This window comes from Papaver somniferum, chromosome 8, assembly GCF_003573695.1.
Source record: "Papaver somniferum cultivar HN1 chromosome 8, ASM357369v1, whole genome shotgun sequence".
Lineage (NCBI taxonomy): Eukaryota > Viridiplantae > Streptophyta > Magnoliopsida > Ranunculales > Papaveraceae > Papaver > Papaver somniferum.
The window spans coordinates 37,874,253-37,896,301 of NC_039365.1; the positions used below are offsets into that span (position 1 = coordinate 37,874,253).

Here is a 22,049-nt window from a genome sequence, read left to right on the forward strand (position 1 = left end):
AAAAATGTACTTCCTCCTTTGTCCATCTTCTACAATTTCGGTAGATCTTTCCTATAGCTCATTATAGATGTGTGAAAGTTTGGTTTTAAGAATGACCATAACATATTATTTTTTTTCTAGAAGGTCGCTCAATGAATTTTCTCTATAGTATTGATGTCAGGACAGAACTACCCTATGTTTCTTGGCTGGCAATCTAACTGAGAAAAATAAAATAAGGATCAATCACTGATGTAGTTCAAGAAAAATGGAATAAAAGTTACTTGGAAAAGACAATGATAAAACAAAAATCAGAAACGGAAAATAAGAGAATAAAATGAACCACTTCGAGAAATTAAAGAATAGAATGATGTGAAGAGATCTAACGCAAGCGTAATAGTAGAGAAAAATCAGAAAATTCACCATTCCATATCAAGGAGTCCTAAAAGAATGAGTAGCTGGAAACATACATCTCGTCTCCATAAACAGTCATACAAACAACCTATCCACATGGTTGAGGTTCTGAATCCCTGTTCATAAAAAACTAAAGCTATTACTGGAACCAATTTTGTTGACTCTAATCCTTAAAAATTTCAAGCCTACATGATAATTTTTGAGAAAACCAAATGTTTCCAAAAAAAATTGATACTTGGATAATTACTAGCGAGCATAATCTACACCACCAAGTGACCAAATTTGAAGTTTTCTTTCTCTCGAGTTGCTAGAAAAATTCTATATCCTCCAATCTATAGAAGCAGTAGTATGAAACTATCGTTAAGTAGTTCGTTGGACATTCTGTTAAACGTTCTATACTTAAGTGACTAGCAAGGAAGTTGAGAACAAAATATCAGGGAGGCCTACTGAAGAATCAGTGAGAGAAACACTATTATGAGATATTTTCTGAATAACTAAATTGAAACCCACTCGTCAACGAACAGTGAGCAAGAACTTTCTGTTGTCACTAACAAGTATATCATTTACCAGGTCCAACTAAATTAGTGTAACAATCATTAAACGCCGAATTGACTATTCTGCAAAATGTGACTCCAAATATTCGCCAGCGTATAACATCCCATGTGGCATTATTGTGTGTTTTCCCATTCCCAAAGTTAATTTCTATAAGTGTTGAAATGTACAAAACTAAATCTAAGGCAAGAAGAAGCTATCCAATATGAAAAGTTGATGAAGCAACTTTTGGAGATGAGAAGTGACTCAGAAAGATACACGAGATACACAATGTCAGCTACCTATAAGTTCTGATGGCAAACTAACGAACACAAGTAGATGACCTACAAAAAAGACTACAAAAGTACTTTGGTCTCTTCGGCCTCGACGCTCTAGTTTCCTAAGTTGCTTTCGTCCTGACATATATATATATACACACTTGGTAATGATAGTTCTAGTCTTCTGTTGCACAACAATGGCATATCTTGGTTCAATTCTTATTTTCTAGATGTTGATATTAGTTTCACCTTTCCAACCACCAGTAAATATGTTCAGATGGATAAATGAGCCTAAAAAATATGTAATCAAGCATCATATAAGGAAAAGGGGAAAATGCTCAACTGATAAAATATTGAAGAATTATAAAAGAATAAAATAGGATGGGAAAATTTGAGTAAAATTAAACAAAAGAATAAAGAACGAAAGTGCAAAGGGAAAAGTAAAATTACAACACTGGTATGTAGAAAAACCAAAGGAAGAATAAACCAGCAGTTGCATAAACTAAAAGCTACAGCAGCATAAGAAGGCTAACAGAGGCATAAAAGTGACGAGTGATTCTTGGTCTGAATATCAAAGACTGGATTCGCTTTCTTAGTGTGCATCACAGGGTATGGCATAACAAGACAAAGTACTATGTAGAGGTATATGCAAGCTCTAGTATTTTATCCTGATTAAACATCCATGTCCACAGAGGTACACGTAAATCTAAAACGAACGCTGCATCATCAATGATTTAAAATGCACACTAAAATCTCAACGCTCAATAACATTTTGGCATTTTAACTAAACATGAACTATGCTGACGCAAAACTATCATCATGAAAGCTAAAGAAGTCAAATTCATAAAATGAGACGAACTTAACTTCTGAACAGAAACTTCAGTTCCAAAGAACCATCTCCATAAAACACAGCAGCAACCTGAAACAACAGAACTAGCATAAACCACCCCAAAAAGAAAGGCAGGATAGGAGGGTGAATCACCTACATGTCCCTGATGAAAAACACTGAAGAACCAAAAACAGCTTTGTGTCATACACCAACCAGCAACTTCAGTATCCTAAATGATTGACATAGACACCCAGTCACGACTCAATGCTTATTTCCACGATTATCGAAATTGCCCTTCCTGGACTTGTTTGTATCCTCATGTGATATATTATCATCAGATGATCTAAAAAGGACCACAAGAGAAGTAAATGACTTCATAGTCAGAAAGGAGGAGTTATATACATTTACCAGAAGTAATATGAACATAGTAGCTTACAGTTTCTGTTTCTTGGCACTATTCTTTTTGATATTTAGGACCATATCCATGGCCATTTTTTGGTGATCTCTTGTCTGTGAATGCGCCTCTAGACCTTCTACTGTTTGACAATCTACTTTACATATTCTGCACCATCCCATGCTCCCTTGCTTCCTCTTTCTTGATTGATCGAAGGACTCTTCTTCCTAATGAGTACAAACAGAAATATCCAATAACCCCCATTAATCAGATTTACATGGAAAGTTTACCAACACATAGATTTGATAAAAGAACACTAAACATAATACTCATGCATACACCAGGGTAGTAATGTACCAACCAACTACACAGTGACAAAGTATATAAATACAATAAAAGTATATCACCAGTACTTACAGGATGGTAATATCCACTATCAATTTGATGTTCAGTGAAAGGAAAGCCGCCATTGTATCCTATATTACCAATACGTCCATGACCAACTTCACCAAGCATATCGGGTGGCAAGTTTCCAGGACCACCCATTCGCAAATGGTTGGGGAAGGGATCAAAACCAGCTGGCTCACCCATATGCATATGATTTGAAAAATGGCGAGGACCACCAGGTTCAACTCCACGCAATATATCTGTACCATCATGGACACCTCTACGCAAGTGGCCAGGCAATTGCGGATACCTACTTTCTTGAAATTCACTGCCATCAGAAGGTAAGTATGATTTATATCGTTCACCAAATACGTGTGGATCCCGGCCATCAATTCCATCCGATATAAACCTTGGAAATTCCCTACCGGGACTTCTAGGAGGAGGCATATGCCGACCAGATTCATAAGGCCTCAGAAAATCGGGGTGAGCAACAGCAGGATCACCTTTCCTCCCCATGTTTTCATTAGGGAAACCAACCGGCATCATAGTACGTGCAGATGGATTAGCGGAATGATAAGGAGGCAACCTTGAACCAGCACCACTAGGACCATCCAATTTGGGTCCAACATCATGGTTCCCGTATGGACCTCTATCAAGGGGCCTCGACGACGAAGGATAGCTTTCATACCCAGGAAAACGTTCAGCATCCAAATGACCTGCTCTGGGGAACTGCTTGAGGTCTTCATCAAACTCTCTCTGATCAGCAATGTGTCTATTTGGTTCCCCTGAGAAGGGCTTGAAGCGCTCCTCTGATAGCTGATTATAACCATCTTCTGGTACTTTCGTATATCTCTCTTCTGGTAAAGCAATTAATTTATCACCCTGTAAGCCATTTGGAACTGATGGATCCTTAGTACCACCAGCCAACTCTCTGCTTGGCGCTACTTCCTTTGCATCGTTATTTTGAGACCCAGTTTCACGTATTGGTTCAACCTTCTTAGAAACTGGTACCGAAGGTGACTGGGCCTGGGTGTTTGCTCCAGGGGGGTAGCTTTGACTTGAAGCTGGCTGGACTCCATTCGGCTGCACTGGCTTAGGCTGGGCAGTCCCACCAGTAGATTGCTGAAACTTTTGATGGGATACCCCAGAGTTTGGCACCATAGGTCTCCCTGCATGGTTTTGAGATTGATGGGGTTGCATACCAAAAGCAGTAGGATTATTCTGCTGGAAAGAGGCAGGAGGTCCCTGGGCACGTATCTGAGGCTGCATAGCCTGGTGCTGCAGGAATGGACCTGGCAGATGGGACTGATTCTGGACCAAACCAGGTGTTTGCCCAGGAAACGCCTGAGGGTGTGGTAAATGACCCTGAAGCTGCTGGTTTTGTTGAGGAGCTGGCTGTTGCTGAAGAGTAGGCATACCAGGGTGATGTTGAATACCCTGACCGGGGTGGTGAATCTGCGGACGCACCGGGTGTTGCTGTACTGGAAGCATGTTGGGGCGTTGTCCTTGAGGAGGCAGCAACGAAGGTGATGCTTGCGGGTGTTGCATCGGGGCACGAGCCTGTGGTGGACGCATCACTGTTGGTTGTTGTGTTATACCCTGCTGAGGATGGATATGATGAGGCAGTTGTGGTAAAGCACCCGGAAGCACTTTTTGGTATGGTTGTGCTTGGGGATAAGACTGGTGGCCTGTCACAGCCTGAGCGGGTGGATGCTGTGTCAGAACATGGGGATGTTGCGAATGTGGTTGTGGCAGGGAATGCGGAGGGGGTTGAATTGGCACCTGTGGCTGCATCTGCGATTGGGCATGCATATGGGGCTGAGATTGGGGAATGGGTTGGGATAATGGCTGTGATTGCGGAAGCGGCAACTGGGAATGTGGCACCTGCGGACGTTGTTGCATGTAAGGTTGGGGTTGGAGTTGCGCTGGATGTGCCTGTGGCTGAGGCCGAGCTTGGGGATAGAACTGTGAATGTGGCTGGCCTTGGATAGGTGGACGACTCGACATCTGCTGCATTTGAGGATGTACCTGAGGTTGGGATTGAGACTGTAGTTGGGGTTGCTGAGATTGGGCTTGGGGACGGACTTGAGGCTGGGGTTGAGGCTGCTGTAGACCTTGTACAGTTGCAGGATGAGCTTGTTGATATGGAACATAATGCTGATATTGTTGTTGATATGGATCATATCCAGGATAGTTCTGGTAATATTGTTGATAGTGTTGTTGCTGCTGCTGATACCACTGCTCAGGAGTAGGAGCAGAAGTAACTGCTGCTTGAGGCTGAGCACTCGTCATAACTTTACTTTGATCTTGTCCTGATGCTGGAGCTACTGTAGCAGCAACCTGGGTGGACTGGGCTTGAGAAGCCGGTATTCCTGCCTTGGTAGCCGCTTGGTTCTGCTGGGAAGCCGCTTGATTCTGCTGGGCGATAGCCACCACAGTGGATGCTGCAGTTGCGTCCTGGGTACTGTCTGGCTGTTGTGGTTGAGGCTGCACACCCTGTGCAAACAATATAAAGATGTAAAACAGAAAGACGGCGAAATAAAAAGAAAATGTGAATCAAACAACGGTTCATTCATGCACTCACTGGGCAGCTCTGTGCATGTTCCTGAACTTGGCGATGCACAATTTGTGTTCCACATCTGTTGCATACAACTGGGGAATTGCCAAAGGTACACCCTGCACAATGGGCTGTGCATTCTGACAAAGAGCCCTGCCATGTACACCCACTTCTGTGGTAGAGACAATGAACTGCTATCTTCTCTATGGTTTCAGCTAGTGCTTTATTTGACTCTATCAGAGGCTGCATATGTTTAACTGACAGTTACAACACATATAAACCTTAATTTCAAATACATAGTACAAATGAGAGTTTGAAAAACTAACCTTAGAATCTGCTTCTGTCACCAAGTAACCATCATAGGGACAAGCTTTTGTAGTTCCAACAACATAGCTTAAGCAGGGTTTGCAGTACAAGTGCGTGCATTGTGATTGTAGCGCTTCACTTGGATAGACAAGAAGGCGACAAACAGGACAAAAGTATTCTCCAGCAAGAGACTGAATGTTTAAAATGCATTCATTATCGAAACCCATTTTGCCTGGGACCAGACACCTTGCCAAGAACCAAACTATGTGGGTCAAGAAGCAACAGCGTCTTGCATTAACAGATACTTGAACAGGTACGCTGATCCACCCACACGTTCCCTGACACATTAAAATAACGCAGATTAAAATATCAATGCCAAGGTAGATCAACGATGCTTATACTACATGGGTCTAAAAGGTGAGGGTGAAAACCCCGAGGTCCTCACTTTCAAGTCTGCAACCCAATCTTGTTCAATGTGACAATCATAGTATTTAAGACTCTTTATAATGCCATATGCAACAAATTAAAAACATGGGTTCAAAATTAGGTCAAATTAAACTAGATTACACCAATAGATCATCATAACAGGTCAATGAAAACACACAAAAACAAGAAAGTATGCTTTTCTGTGCAACGGATTGATCAGAGATAGAGCATACGTAAACAAGAAACTAATAGGACAACTTACGAGTATTAGTGCCACATAACGAACAAACTGGAACTAATGAAAGTTAAGACCTTTTTTTAAGTATAAAAATTAGACATTAAGCAGTTCCGGTCGAGCTAACATTCTAAATCGATTGTAACAATCATAAATAAAAATCAGCCCTGAAATTTCAGGAAGAGCAACCCGAAATTTATCTCTAGATCTACACTTTGTTTCAAAGTTTTATCAAAGACGATAAAAAATAAACAGATTCTTTCAATTTCTAAAACCCTAATTTTAAAAACAAATTTCAGTCTCTACTCGATGAACTAAAGAACAAAGCGAACCAGCGAGAGGGAGAAGAATGGTACCTGCAAAGATGCGTGGAGTGGTCGAGAGATATCAGATACAGCGGCGGAGCTGGAGACGAGTTTCAGAGAGAAAAAGAAGAAAATTTGGGGGAGAAGGCGGAAAAAAAATGAAACTTCATTAAAAACCAATGTAAAACCCAACTATAAAGTGATTCACCGTAAAGGGTATTGTTATGTAATATTGATAAATATGAAGGGTAAATACGTAAATTCAGAAAAAATTCCCATGCATCTAGCGTTCACCAATTCTTGGTACGCATCGTTTTAGGAAAGCTTGAGCCTATAATTAGGTGTTGCAATAATTAGGTTTTGCGTAATCATGGCGAAGAATTAATTGATGTCAGGCAGATGCAAGCAGCATTACAAGTACTGCATGATCATGCATGGCAGAATTGCAATAAGAACTTAACCCAAAAGGATTTGCAGTTAATTGCATCCTCTGTGGTTTTAGCCTGCTCTCTCGGTGACTCCCTACGATTGTGGTTATGGTGCATCACATCTGGAGCGCAACCTGAGAATGGCTAACCTTACAAGGTCAGCGCTTCTCTCGGAATTGGTCTCTAAAGGTGTAATGGCTTGTGCATCTCCAGAAGTAAGAGAACTTTACAATCTTTTGGAACATGAATTTCTTCCCTTGGATCTTGCTACAAGAGTTCAGCCATTGCTAACCAAGATATCCAGCGTTGGCGGGAAGATATTGTGTGCGTCTTCTGTTTCAGAAGTGCAACTTTCGCATTATATTCCTGCCCTTGAAAAGCTTGCCACCTTGAGACTGCTTCAGCAGGTTTCACGAGTTTATCAGACAATGAAGATCGAGGTTCTTTCCGATATGATTCCTGTGAGCACAAGAACCACGCGCGTGTCCGAACGCTCACAATCAATCTTTAACATCTAGGGAGATTATGATGATGGTACCCTGGTGTTGATTCATTGGCTCAAAACCTTCGGGTTTATCATGGCCTCCTCCAACCACTCCAGGCGTGGCGTTTGTGCATGGGATATAAGTATTAAGGAAAACAAAACATATAAGCAAACACGTGCGGAGCTAAATGAATGTAAAGTGCTGAAATGTAAATAAGACCATGGTTTACGTGGTTCAGCACTAAGGCCTACATCCACGGGATTTGTTGTTCTACTATGTTCTTCACGGTTACACGAATAGTTGAATGATTTTTGGGGTTTACATGTTTCTCTCCTCTCAGGGATTAACTTACCTTTGCTATTTCTCTCTCTCTCTATCCTTCCCTTCCTGATGTTTTCGATCCCCTTTCCTCTTGGTGGAGATTGGGTATTTATAAGGTTAGAACGTGGGACCCATCTCTGAAGACCGTTGGAACCTTATCTTCTTGTGTCCTTGCGTCCATCGCGCGGAGGTCTGCGTTTCCCCCTTGATCCCGCAGAGGCATCATCGCTCGTTCCACAGGTTGGTCGACACGTACACTGCTCGGAGTGTTTAATGTGGGTAGTTGAGGGGTCTGCTCGTGTCAGACAAGTGTCTTCTGCCCCTGTCAGTCCGTGTCAGCTAACTTTCTCTCCACCGTTGATCTTGGCTTCTCTTTTGGGGATGAGATAAAGTAACTCCTAGGGGTTTATTTGGTGTTTCGTGACCCATCATGTTTTGATGTTTTTGGCCTGCATGCTTTCCACGTACCTCTTTATATACACGTGTCTGATAGTGAGATATATGTGTACACAATTTGCCCCTTTTCTTCGGGCTTGAATGACTAATGGGTGCCTTGAAGAAAAACTATCGTCGCATATTCTTCTCACTCCTAATAACTTCTCCTAGATACTTGGGAACGTCTTTTATTCGTGCATTAACTGCTTATGTAACGGGCACGTTTTCCCATTCCTCCCTTAATTTCCTTCTCTTTCTTTCGGGTATTTTAAGGATAAAAAGAAAATTTAATTTCATTCTTCCTAAACACTCTCTCAGTTTTCATTCTTCCTTTAAATTTTCTGTCTGTCTTCATTGAACCTGTGACCTTAAATTCTCTGTCAGTCTTCATTGCACTTGTGATTTTGAATTTTTTGTCAGTCTTCATTGCACCTGTGATCTTAAATTCTCTCCACCTTAGCATTAACCACGCCCGCTTCTCCTGTTTGTTTCTTCTACTGCTGTTTTTGCCGGTAAGTTTTCCTTTTCTTTATTTCCACCGTTTTATGATGTGTTGACTTGTGAATTTTCTGCTACTGTTGTTCCTTGTTTGTGATGAAGAACTTCTTCTGATGCTTGCATACTAGTTTGCCCCTGTTCTTCGTCTTAAATTAAGGAAGCCATTACTTCGAGGGTGAAATATTGAGCATGTATACTACTTTTAGGGTTGCTACGTTATCGTGGTTGTATTGCTATGGATGTGTTTTTTGATTTTGGTGATAACTTGTTCTTGATTTTATTCTTTCCGCAGCCATGTCTGACCGTCCGCGGCCTACTTATCAGACTCCTGATTCTGGGTTATCGAGATCTCCTCCGCGTCGAGATTCTCAAGATGATGTTCGTCGGAGTCGAGTTTCTTCTGGAGCGAAAGCCTCGTCCTCTAGGGAAGATATTCCCCCGATAAATCCGTCTGGTTCTCGAAGAGTCTTTGATCGCTCAGTGGCTCGACCTCGTGATGATACTAGGAGTACGCAGGCTCTGCCCCGCGCTGTTGCTTTTGACATTCCTCCTCTACGTTCGTTAGTGCCCGAGCATCATCTACGGTCTTCTCCAACTTTTAAAGGGAAGAATACGAAGAGTGTAGCTCCTAGGGTTGAATCTTCAAAGAATCCCCCCGTGAAGAGAAAAGCTTCGGAAGCGTTCGTTAGTTCATCCGGCCCCGCCGAGGAGGATGAGGCTGCTCCCTTGATACGCAGTGTCTCTGTTAGCAGGAAAAAAGTAACCTTCAAGCATATCGATCTTGAAATATTCAAGGAAAAGCATGAGCTTCAAGCCTTCGGGGTTCGTTTCTATGCCCCTGAGGATGATATTACGTATGAGCTTATCTCCAAGTACGAATTCGATGAGTTTCATTTGTTAACGACGGTTGGGGCATTCGAGGCTGGTCTGATGCTGCCGTTGTACAAATCCGGTGATTCCTTCTACTACGACGTGCTCGCTAGTCGTGAGGGTTCTTCCACCAATACTCATAGCCGTTCCGTCTCCCAACTATCGGGGAATTATCTCCGCGCCCTGAAGGAATGCTATCTGCGGAGTAAGGGGGAAACGTCGATGACTTGTTACGTTCCCAATCCCATGGAGAAGGAATGGTATACTCCTGAGAATTTCAATAACTCCTTTGGGGATTACGTCAATAGTAGGAATCGCAAGCCGTGGAGTGTCAGCCTTCGGAATCTCCCTGCTCCTCGAGGCGAGATTCGTCTGTTAAATGAGGTCAGCGATGCCAAGCTGAAGTATGTTCCTGGCACGGAGGCGTCCAGTCGTCGGAAACTCTTCCCCGCGCGAGAGAGGATCAAGCGCGATCATGATTACGAGTGGCACGCCACCGTTATCGAGATAGTTGGTCCGTGGGCTTACGGTTGGATTCCCGGTCCCCGCGGTTGGCGGCCTACCGAGAATAGTAAGCCGCGTGAATCTCCTCCTGTTCGCTATGGAGATTTCTGCCCCTGGCGTCTGAACTTCGCGGGCATGAATTTTCCTTATGCCCTGGACGTCATAGAGGGAGACGAGGAGGATGGTTCCGGTGCTATACTCCCGCCGAAGAATATCTCAGCTGCTCAGGTACGCAGATTCTAGCTGCGCTTCTTTTTTAGAACTTCCATCAGACGGGAAAAATAATTCTTTTCGTGGTGTTGGTTTCAGGTATTGAAGAAGAAAAAGATTAGGCCGAAGCAGTCTTCTACTACGGTGATGGGCGAGGTTGAGGCCCAAGAAGAGGTTACTAGTCCAGTGAACGAAGAGTTTGCTGAGGACGAGATTACAGATGGGGAGGAACGTACTGGTACCTCCCCTATCAATGTCGGAGAAGAGGTCTTCGCTGGTCACGCTGGTGATGAAGGAAGGAATAAAGTTGTGATGGCTGATGACGTTGTCATCGGGGATGTTTCCGTCCCTGCTGGTGATGTCGCGGATACCCTTCCCACTTCTCAAGAATTTTCTTTTGATCGGATGTATTCCACGGGGGAGTTCTTTGACGAAGCCCTCGATTTTCCCGAGGACTTCTCTTTACTTTCCCCCAATGATGATTGGGATGTTCTTGGTGGTGATGGTAATGGGGATGCTACTGTAGAAGATGTTGGTGCGGAGGAGCCTGCTGTGCATGTAGGCGCGGAGGAGCATGCTGAGGGGGTCGAGTCAGAGAAAGGAAAATTTGTCGTTGACGCGCCCGCCGATAGTCTTCCCCAGTCGCCGACGTCTGAGGGTGAGGACGCCATCATGGATTGGTTTAAGGAAAAGAATCTTCTGTTTGTCTCTCATCCCGCTCCTGTGGTCGCTGGGGAAAAGGAATCCACCGCGTATACTCGTCGCATGATGGAGATGTCTTCAAAGGCGCAGGTGTCTGAAGCCTGGGGAAAAAGGTTGACTGTTCCCGAAGCTACCCTCGTGCCGGAGCCTCCTACTTCCGTTGCCGATATGATGGCTATCGCCGACGGGTATCAATATGGCTTTCCGCAGCAGCGTGTGCTTGAGGTAAATTTTCGTACACACTTCTACGTGACGATCAGACGCTTCGGTGAAATAATGTTTGTCATCTTGATGTGTAGATGATGAGGAGCGAGCATTGTAACCACGTGCTGTATCAGTTCTTCAAAGCGAAATCTTTGAAGCTCGAGGCTAAGCTTCGTCATCGAGAAAAGCAATTATTTGCGGCTGAGGTGGAAATTGAAGAGCTGAAGAAAAGCCTTAAGGAGAAAGAAAAGCTGGGTGAAGCAGAGGCTGATCTTCGGTCAGAACTTGTTGCAGTGCGCGCGGAGTTAGAGCAAACTCGTAGCCAAGTTTCCACTTTCACAGGTTTGGTTCTTTTCCCTCGCCGTATGTCGTCATTCTTTTATCTCTTAGTTGTTCTGTCTGAGTCTCCCCACCCTATCTCCAGTGGGTGGCGTCCCCGAGCTGATATGGCTTCGAAACGAAAGAGTTCGGCAAAAATCTCGTATTAGAGATTTGGTTGAGAAAATTAAGAGTGGAGCTAAGAAATGGGATGCTCGGGCTGAGGTATGGCGCACGCGGCATGTTCAGATGGTCGACATGCAAAATCTGTACAACCATGATCGTGCTTTATTTAATGGCACACTGCTGTGGACCCGTGATAGTCTGCGGGAAGCCCGTGAGCGTACTTCCTTGTTGGAATCTAGGATTCAGCGGTTGGAAGAAGAATTACAGACGGCTCGATCCATTCCTCTTTCAGGGGTCCAGGATAATATGCTCTGTCTTGCCAGAGAAAGAGATGATGCTCGTGCTGAAGTCTACGCTCTCAGCAATGCTCTTTCCGCGTCTCGTTCCGACGTAGCTCGTCATGCTGAGTCTGAGAGGAATCTCGAAGTGTGCATGTACAGACTCAGCAAAGGGGTCTCAGAGATAAATAAAGAGGTCGACCACCTTCGTCATATGGACTCGATGAAGCAGGTAGAATTAGATGTCTGTCAATTTACTCTCACCAACCTTCAACTAGACTATAAGAAATTATCCGCGGAATATGATCATCTTGATGAAGCGCGAGATGCGGTTGTTAATGAGTATGAAGAGGCTTCGGCTTGTGTCGAAGGTATAATCCCATTTCATCGAGTGTGACCTTGTCTTTTTTCTACGCTAACTCCGTGGTGTTGTCTTTTTCAGAGCTCGAGGGACGCCTTCGCGTCACAAATGAAAAACTTGAAAAGGCTCAATCGTCCTTAGCGCAGCAGGAAGAACAGACCAACCACTTCAAGAATTTAGCAGCAACCCGCGAGGAGGCCGTTGGTGCTGCTTCTGGAGAAGTGAATCGGCTATCTTCGTTATTATCCCAAGCCCAACAGCGGACAACAGTTATTAAACACAAGGCTCGTTGTCAATTGGCTGAGGAGACGAACAAGATGCTGGAGAGGATAGAACTTGGCCTAAGGAATGAACATGGTCTCGTGAAGAACTATCCTCGTCGTCCCGTTCCTTCTGCCTTGCCCAGCTCCTCGGGCCCTTCTTCTGGTGGGAGCGTCCCATCAAGTCTTCGGAATAATCCTGCCGATGGGGCCGCCACTTAGGTAGAGATTGCAGCGTTTTGTAGGATCCGCGGCATCATTATACTTTTTGTAATCATATAACAAGGATATTTTTTGCTGATGATCCTGTAAAAGGAATATTTTTTGATTGTGTATCCTTGACTTTGGCCTTTCACTTCTTGTAATCACGCTTTATGAAATGAATCCTCTTCCTGATATACCTACAATGTTGTTTTTATTTTAAGTATTTGTGAAAAATCAAAACAAAAGTTTTTAAGTGTTTTTGAGTGCGATACTGAAGGAAGGTACCTTCGTGATCGTCTTGAGACCTGTCACCCCGCTGGCGAATCCTGGGCCAGAGGATTCCCAGACGGTGGGGGCCGGGGAAACGTTCTAGGATATGGGATTAAAATATTTACGCACCCATTCCGTCGACTCGTTGCCTTAAGATTGGTTGGGTATCTCTTTCTGCTGGGTGCCTTCCCCCTGGTCCTACACTTATGGACACTGATGGGGGAGCCCTGAGAGATTGTAGATTAACTACTTTCCCCAATATTGTAGGTAGATTCCACTGACTTGATAATTTGAAAGCTTGTTTGATTGATAAGTTGAGGTCTGCAATTCCTCTTCCAGAGATAGAAACATGTGGAGCGGTCAGGCTCCCTTCTTCTTCTGGTACACTCCAAGCAGATTCAAATCTGCGTTGCTTCTATGGGAAGTATGGTTTGAGCCATTTAGCATTCCAAGGATGCCGGAGGACCTCGCCTTTTAGATTACGAAGGTAGTAGGAACCGTTACCCGCAATGTCGTGGATCATAAAAGGTCCTCCCCATGTAGGTGCTAACTTTCCCCATTTCTTTTCTTGTTGATACCGTGGGATTGTTCTCAACACATACTGTCCCTCTACAAAATTCCGTAGCTTTACCTTTTTGTTGTACTCCCTTGCTAGTCTTCGTTGATAATTTTCCATCTTTTGCAATGCTACTTCCCTTCTTCCTTCCAAGTCGTCCAACCTTTCTAACATCATATCTGTTGTGAGGTTTTTCTCCCAAGCTTCGGTCTTCGTGGTTGGCATGAGGATTTCCGTAGGTATGACTGCTTCAGCTCCATAAGTTAGAAGAAACGGGGATTCCCCGGTAGCGGATCTTCGTGTTGTCCTGTATGCCCATAAGACATTGTGCAGTTGTTCGCACCATCTTCCCTTATGCTCGTCTAATTGTTTTTTGAGTATAAGGGCGAGGGTCTTGTTGGTAGCTTCCGCTTGTCCGTTGCTTTGAGGGTACAAGGGGGTGGACTTGTTCTTTCTTATTTTGAAGGTGTCGAAGAGCATGTCTATATTTTTTCCCTGTAATTGCTTACCGTTATCAGATACAATTTCCGCAGGTATACCAAATCTGCAAATGATGTTCTGGAATATGAAAGTGAACACATCCGCGTCTCTGATCATGGCCAAGGCCTTAGACTCCACCCATTTACTGAAGTAGTCCGTGGCTACTATCAAAAATCGTCTCTTCCCTGATCCTTCGATGAAAGGCCCGACGATGTCTACGCCCCATTTTGCAAATGGCCACGGGCTATCGACAGAGTTTAACCTTGTTTCCGGCGCGTGGATTTTTTTCGCGAAGCGCTGACATTCTTCACATCGTCGGGACATCCTCGCAGCATCTTGTATCATGGTCGGCCAGTAATATCCTTGCGTTTTTGCCTTGTCAGCCAGTGATCTCATGCCGCTATGATTCCCCGCGTCACCATAGTGGATATCATTTAGAATTCGATGCCCCTCTTTCCGGGACAAGCAGCGTAGTAATGGTCCAAGGAAGGATTTTCTATACAGGACCCCCTCCCGAAGATCATATCTTCCCACTTTGGAGAGCATCTTCCTAGCTAGTTTCCGATCCACAGGTAAGCTTCCTTTTTCGAGAAAGGCCTGTATTGTCACCCTCCAGTCATCTTCGTTGCTGAAGTCTTCGTCTTGATTTGCTCTTGACAGGATGTCTTCTTCATCAAAGTCATTATGGATGTCTTCTCCTACCTGGTCTTCGATATTTTTTTCCATCACATCTTGATTGGTAGCGAAGGAGAATTGAGATGCAATCGAAGGCTCGTATACCCTCGCTATTTTAATACCTTCGGCATTTTTATCCCTCAGCATGGATGATATATATGCTAGGGCATCCGCGTGCCTGAGGTCTCTTATGCATAAGTGCCGGAACTTAATGTTCGGGATTTGTGATGCTAATGTTTGGACCAAGGCCATGTAAGCTGAAAGAGTGTCATCGTACACATTATACTCGAGCCCAATTTGCCGTATGACAAGTTGCGAATCACTTGTCAGCCTTACATCGGTTACCCCCATCTCTATTATTATACGTAGGGCATGTACGACAGCTTCGTATTCAACAATGTTATTGGTATGCTCTTTGAATTCCAATCTAAGTGCCTGTATAATCCTTTCTCCAGTTGGGGTGATAATGACAATACCTATTCCTGCTCCTTCCTTATTTTTAGATCCGTCGACAAAGACTTCCCATTGTCTATGACTCGCAGGTTCGAGGATATCCATTGGATCCTTGATTTCTTCCTCGGCTTCTGGTATTCCCTTAATCTCTTCGTCGTTGTCTAGGGGGAGGTCTGCTAAGAAATCTGCCAGCACTTGGGACTTCTGAGAATGTTGAATTTCATGAATGATGTTGAATTGGTCCAGATGGGTGTTCCATTTGGCTATTCGGCCCACTTTTCCCGTGCTTTTGAGGACTGCTTCCAATGGTGCTTTGCATGGTACCCTGACAAGGTGAGTTAGGAAGTAGGTTCTCAGTTTTTGGGTAGCGCATACCAGTGCGAGGATGAGTTGTTCAATCTTAGTATAATTTCTTTCCGCGGAATTGAGTGTCTTGCTGACGTAATAGATAGGCTGTTCTACCTTTGTATTGGTCTTGACTAATACCGCGCTGACTGCGTCCTCTGTTGCTGCTATGTACAGTGCCAAAACTTCATCAGGGTCTGGTTTCTGCAGGATTGGGATTGAAGCTAGATGTTCTTTGATTTTTTGGAATGCTTCCTCGCATTCAGCGGTCCATTCGAACCTGCTCCCTTTTTTAAGAATATTGAAGAAATGTTTGCATTTGTCCGAGGACCGTGCAATAAATCTGCCCAACGCTGCTATGGACCCATTGAGCTTCTGCACTTCCTTCAGATTCTTTGGTGACGACATCTCTACTATGGCTTGAATCTTAGCTGGGTCTACCTCGATGCCCCTTTTCGTCACCAGATACCCGAGGAACTTCCCCGAGGTGACACCGAAAGTACATTTTTCCGGATTCACTTTCATGTGATGCTGTCTCATTGCTTCGAAGATATTCCTCAGGTCCTGGTGGTGATTTTTACGCAGCTTGCTTTTGACGAGCATGTCGTCCACGTAGAATTCTAGGGTTCCTCCAATCCATGGCTTGAATATAGCATCGACCATCCTTTGGTATGTTGCCCATGCGTTTCGGAGCCCGAAAGGCATTCTGGTATAGCAATAAAGGCCATGTGGGGTATAGAACGCTGTGTGTGGCTGATCTTCTTCTGCCAGGGCTACTTGGTTGTAACCAGAATATCCGTCCATGAATGACAGCTCTTCGTACCCTTCAACTGCTTCAACCAGTTGATCTATGCTCGGCAGGGGATAGCTGTCCTTTGGACATGCCTTGTTGAGATTAGTAAAGTCGATGCATATTCTAACCCCTCCATTTTTCTTAGGAACAATGACCATGTTGGAGATCCAGGTAGGGTATTTGACTTCCTTGATAAATCCTGCATCTAGTAGCTTCCGAAGTTCTGTTTCTACCGCCTCATGATATTCTGGAGCCACTTTTCGTATTTTCTGCCTGAACGGGGGTGTGCCCGGTTTGATGCGTAGTTCATGTTGGATTACTTTTGGGTCAATCCCCGGCATATCTCCTAGCTTCCAGGCGAACACATCCGCGTATTCCTCAAGTAATTTGGTTAAGGAATGTTCCCTTCCTTCGTCCATTATGGTCCCGATTTTGATCATCTTCGGGTTTTCTTCCGTTCCTATGTTGATTTCCTTTACGGGCTCCACTGGTGTGAACACAGGCTTCGGGTTTCCGAGGACTGGGACGTTCTTTAATTGCTATTTAGCGTGTTTCTGTTCTTCGCTGGTTGTTGAAGTACTTGTTTCTGTGCTTAGGACATTATCATCTTTCGTCAAGCCCTTCCTTGTAGTTTCCTTGAGGAACAGGTCTATGGCCTTCTCTTTCGCGGTTTCTTGATTTTTTACTCTTCGGATTTTTCGGTGCTCTTCTTGCTCGTTGTTGATATGATCCTGAGTGGCCTGGCACTCTCGCGTAGTGATCCGATCTCCCTTGATTTCCATTACTCCCTCAGGTGTTGGAAATCTGAGATATTGGTGGTATGTTGCCGCAACTCCTTTGAGCTTGTGCACCCATTGTCGTCCAATAATGGCGTTGTAGGGGGAAGGGGTGTCCACCACACTGAATCGGGTATCCAGTTTCATGGGCCCTGCGTTGACCTGTAACACGATGTCTCCCAAGGGCTTCGTGGCTGCTCCATTGAATCCGTAGATGGTGTGATAAGAGGTCATCAACTGTTCATCCTGGAGCTTCATCCGTTTGAATGCATCATAGAATAGGACATTTACAGAGCTTCCCCCGTCTATGAGGATCTTTTTGAGGTTACATCCAGCTACTGGTAATGTTAGGACCAAGGGATCGTTATGGTCTTTCATATCTTCTTCGATATCCTCGGCATCGAAGATGATAGGAGATTCCATCCATTCTTCGTGTTCGTCCACCGCTATCCCATCGACCTTATATAACTCGCAGCGGTCTTCGAATTGCTTCAGTAACCTTTTTCCAATCTACGCTGTGAGTGAGGGTCCTGTGGCTTCGGAACACGAGATGGTGTTGATTGTTCGGTTTTCTTCCGGAAGTTGGACTAGTTTGGTTCGTTTGGATCTGTCCTCGGTAACCTCCTTTCGTATGTAATGTTTGAGTTCTCCCGCATCAATTAATTTTTGGATCATTATTTTAAGGTTCTTGCATTTTTCGGTCTGGTGTCCGTTGAAACAGTGATACTCACAGTAATCTTTAGACTTCTCGGATCTCGGGGGCTGCTTTCCCTTAGACCATGGCCACTCTAAGTTTTCCCTCCCTTTGATTTCTCGTAGGATACGAGCATAGCTAGCGTTGAGTTTCGTGTAAACTTGATCTTCGAATTTTCGGTCGCCTGTACTTCGTTCAACCCTCCGTTCCTTCCTATCTTCGTGAGGTCTCTCATCCGAGCAACCCCTTTTGGCCCCATTGGTTTGTTCCGCTGAATTGGTGCGGTGAGACCTCTGCGGATATGCCCTCGGGTTTTCCCGTTGAATTTCTTCAAGTCGAGCGTGTTTCTCGATAATTATTCGGAGATCTCCTTCTGTCTTGGGCACGCTCCCGTGAATTTCAACAAATAGGGGACTCATTCGGTCTAAGCCCCATCTATAGCAGTTGATGCTTACCACTGGGTCCACGCTCCCTATGGCTTGGCAGATCTTATGCCATCTGTTTGTGTACTCCCTCGTGGTTTCCTTGTAGCCAATTGTTAGTGAAAAGAGCTTATCCATCCCGGTGTTTACAGTCTTGTTGTACATGTATGTTCTTAAGAATTTCTCTGCGAGTTGGTCATATGAGTGGATGGAGTTTGGTGGCAGATTATCAAACCATGATAACGCCGATCCCTTCAAGCTTGACGGGAAGTATCTACAGAGTACGGCGTCGTTCTGACCCCATCTAGCTAAGACACGGTTGTAGTACCGAACATGTGCAGCAGGGTCGCTGGATCCATCATAGCATTCGAACGTCGGGACAGGGCATTTCAGTGGAATAGGGGTGTTAGCCAAGCGATGCGTTAGAGGCGTGGAGTTAGCTTCTCTCATGACCTCCTCTAACCTTCCCCCACCTTGTTTATTTTTTAATTGCCTGATCTCTGCCATCATCTCATCTCGTAGTTCCTCCATTGCGCGTTGGTGCTCTAAATTCTTCAGCTCATCACCGTCTGACTCTCCATCGTCATAATCCGGGTCGGATACGCTACGTCTCCTTGTCCCGTCTTCATTGGCCGCTAGGACGACTCTACAGTCTTGGTTTGGCTCTGGTGCTTTGGAGCTTGCTTCATCAAGTTGTTGGCTGGTCTTCATGCTTAGAGCAATCCGCTCCTTTAAATCTTGATTTTCTCTGGCCAACAGAGCTACAGCTTCTGCGTAAACCTGCTGGTTCTTCCTCAGTTCCTCTAGCTCAGCCATTAGTCGGTGTGATTGGTTGGACCCCTGATTGGGAGTCCCAGCGCGTGCCGCTACAGCCGTGGTGCCGCCCTCCTCCATGGTCTGTACTAAAGGTGGCAGGGGTTCAGCTTCGGTTGCTGGTGTTTCCAAATTGGAGTGAGCGCCCCTCTGCGGTGCCAGAGCCGCCGGTATGGTTTGATTCTGATTATTTGTTGGTGGCATTCCAAAGGTTAGCGGGTGCGCGGGTTGGAATGTTCTGGATTCATCCACCCTTTCTCTTGGTTGATTAAGTTGACTCATGGCGAAGGTATTGCTAGCCTCCGCAGCCTTCGGAACTACCGCAGCCTCCCCGTACTTTATCGTTGCTGCTCTGAGAGCCGCCGCTGCAACTGAATTAGCGTTCATGGGTGAAGTGATTTCTGCAGTATCTTGCCTTCGATTGGTCACTTTAGCTTTATCTCCTTTCTGCTTGCTTCGGGTGATGATCGGGGTTGTCCTGGGCGTTTCTTTTGACAAAGCTTTGGATTTTCCTGCTTCCTGCGTCTTTTCCATCACGTGCCCTTTTGTTGATACTGAAATCTCGCGTAAACTTGCCTTCTTTACTCGCAACACGTTCTCTCTGCATAAGTTATTTCAAACAACAGAAACGGGAATATCCGCGTGAAGCGGGTTAGTTGGCGAAATACAATTTTTCAAGAGGGAATTAATACCCGCAGGCTATAAACTACGGGTTAGAGTTTTATTAAAAGCGATCCTTAGTATAAAAACTACGAAAATTGTAAATCCGATGGATTAGAACAATAACCCGCTTAGAACAATAACTCTTATCGAAGACCAAAGGTGGGTTTTTGAACATAATACAGTTGACGAATGATCTATACGGTCCGAGCTGATAAAATCAGAGCAATCATATGCCAAATTAAAATGAAATCACAGGACAAGATAAATCTTTTACCGGGACGAAGTCCCTGTTTCTAGCGCCAAATTGTGAGCACAAGAACCACGCGCGTGTCCGAACGCTCACAATCAATCTTTAACATCTAGGGAGATTATGATGATGGTACCCTGGTGTTGATTCATTGGCTCAAAACCTTCGGGTTTATCATGGCCTCCTCCAACCACTCCAGGCGTGGCGTTTGTGCATGGGATATAAGTATTAAGGAAAACAAAACATATAAGCAAACACGTGCGGAGCTAAATGAATGTAAAGTGCTGAAATGTAAATAAGACCATGGTTTACGTGGTTCAGCACTAAGGCCTACATCCACGGGATTTGTTGTTCTACTATGTTCTTCACGGTTACACGAATAGTTGAATGATTTTTGGGGTTTACATGTTTCTCTCCTCTCAGGGATTAACTTACCTTTGCTATTTCTCTCTCTCTCTCTCTCCTTCCCTTCCTGATGTTTTCGATCCCCTTTCCTCTTGGTGGAGATTGGGTATTTATAAGGTTAGAACGTGGGACCCATCTCTGAAGACCGTTGGAACCTTATCTTCTTGTGTCCTTGCGTCCATCGCGCGGAGGTCTGCGTTTCCCCCTTGATCCCGCAGAGGCATCATCGCTCGTTCCACAGGTTGGTCGACACGTACACTGCTCGGAGTGTTTAATGTGGGTAGTTGAGGGGTCTGCTCGTGTCAGACAAGTGTCTTCTGCCCCTGTCAGTCCGTGTCAGCTAACTTTCTCTCCACCGTTGATCTTGGCTTCTCTTTTGGGGATGAGATAAAGTAACTCCTCGGGGTTTATTTGGTGTTTCGTGACCCATCATGTTTTGATGTTTTTGGCCTGCATGCTTTCCACGTACCTCTTTATATACACGTGTCTGATAGTGAGATATATGTGTACACAATTCCGTTTTTTGATTTTTTTGAATTTTTGGTTGTTGAAAAGTTTTCAGTTGATGCTGTCAAAGCTAATTTCATCTCAATGAAGGTTGATCATCATAACGGGACTGTTGTCTTTGATTGTTTGGATCTGGGAACTGACGGACTTCAGGGCCACCTGGCCCTTCTTGCTGAGTCTTTGGACATGGCGAGATTCTTGATCTACCCTCCAGTGAAGAAGGCATCAAACCTTGGTGAGGCTCTGCCTGGCTTAGCAGATATGGTGGACAAGGAGCACAAGTGGCTTCGAGACAGAAAATCAGTAATTGAGAAGAGGAAACAGGACCAAGAACGTCAAATGTCAGAATTTGAACGCGGAGAAGAGGCGAAAAGGCTAAACCAACAGCAAGTTGAGGCAGAACTGAAGAGACTTGCTACCCAATCTTATCTTAGAGAACAACAGCGGATCAAAAGAGAGCAGGAGGAACAGCGGATTGAGAGAGAGCAGGAGGAACTGAAGATGACTATGAACAGGAAGTTAAAGAAAGACAAGAATTGGAGAAGAAACTTCAGAAACTTGCTAAAACCATAGATTATATGGAGCGTGCGAAAAGAGAGGAGGAAGCACTTCTTATTGAAGCTGCATTTGAACAACGTCTAGTCGAAGAAAGAGTTGCGCATGAGCGTGAACAGCAGCAAGAAATTGAGCTGAGCAGGGAACGACATGTAGGAGACCTTCAGGAGAAGAATAGGCTCTCAAGGATGTTGGAGACTAAGATGATCTTCCAGAGGTGAGGAATTGATTTAGATGTTAAATTTTTTCTATCGCATTTGTAGGAAACTTTGAACTTGCTAGATATTAGAAGATTAGGATTATCAGTTTGAATATACCAAATCTCAAGGTAATTCATCCTAAAACACCAAATGCCACTCTAATAAACATTCGACGTTTCATAGGAGTGTTAGGTATGACATAATAATCCCTGGTCTGCCAACAGCTAGACAGATCAATTCTTTCAAACAGATTTTACAAGATGAGTGCCAAAACTAGACTAGAGGATCATACGCGTCAGGCAGTAATACTTATTCTGAAACTAATCTCACCAAAACGTGACAGGCAATACATG

General features: G+C 44.5%; 1 protein-coding gene and 1 pseudogene across 1 annotated transcript; one reads left to right on the forward strand and one right to left on the reverse strand.

The window, feature by feature from the left end:
- Positions 1 to 1,674: 1,674 nt before the first annotated feature.
- LOC113306580 (atrophin-1-like) lies at positions 1,675 to 6,797 on the reverse strand. The gene is made up of 6 exons (XM_026555511.1): positions 6,690 to 6,797; positions 5,693 to 6,010; positions 5,394 to 5,609; positions 2,840 to 5,305; positions 2,465 to 2,649; positions 1,675 to 2,371 (listed from the first exon to the last, which is right to left on the reverse strand). Exons 2-6 carry the CDS (start codon positions 5,897 to 5,899, stop codon positions 2,290 to 2,292), a joined length of 3,156 nt encoding a protein of 1,051 aa, XP_026411296.1. The 5' UTR covers positions 5,900 to 6,010; positions 6,690 to 6,797; the 3' UTR covers positions 1,675 to 2,289.
- Positions 6,798 to 7,037: 240 nt separating this feature from the next.
- LOC113305427 lies at positions 7,038 to 21,864 on the forward strand (annotated as a pseudogene).
- The last annotated feature ends 185 nt before the right edge of the window (positions 21,865 to 22,049 follow it).

Coding starts and splice junctions, on each gene's coding strand:
- LOC113306580 (XM_026555511.1), bottom strand. CDS start 5,899: ATGGGTTTCGATAATGAATGCATTTTAAACATTCAGTCTCTTGCTGGA. Junction 2,650..2,839: donor ATAGTGGATATTACCATCCT/GTAAGTACTGGT, acceptor TGTACTCATTAG/GAAGAAGAGTCCTTCGATCA. Junction 2,372..2,464: donor AGTGCCAAGAAACAGAAACT/GTAAGCTACTAT, acceptor GGTCCTTTTTAG/ATCATCTGATGATAATATAT.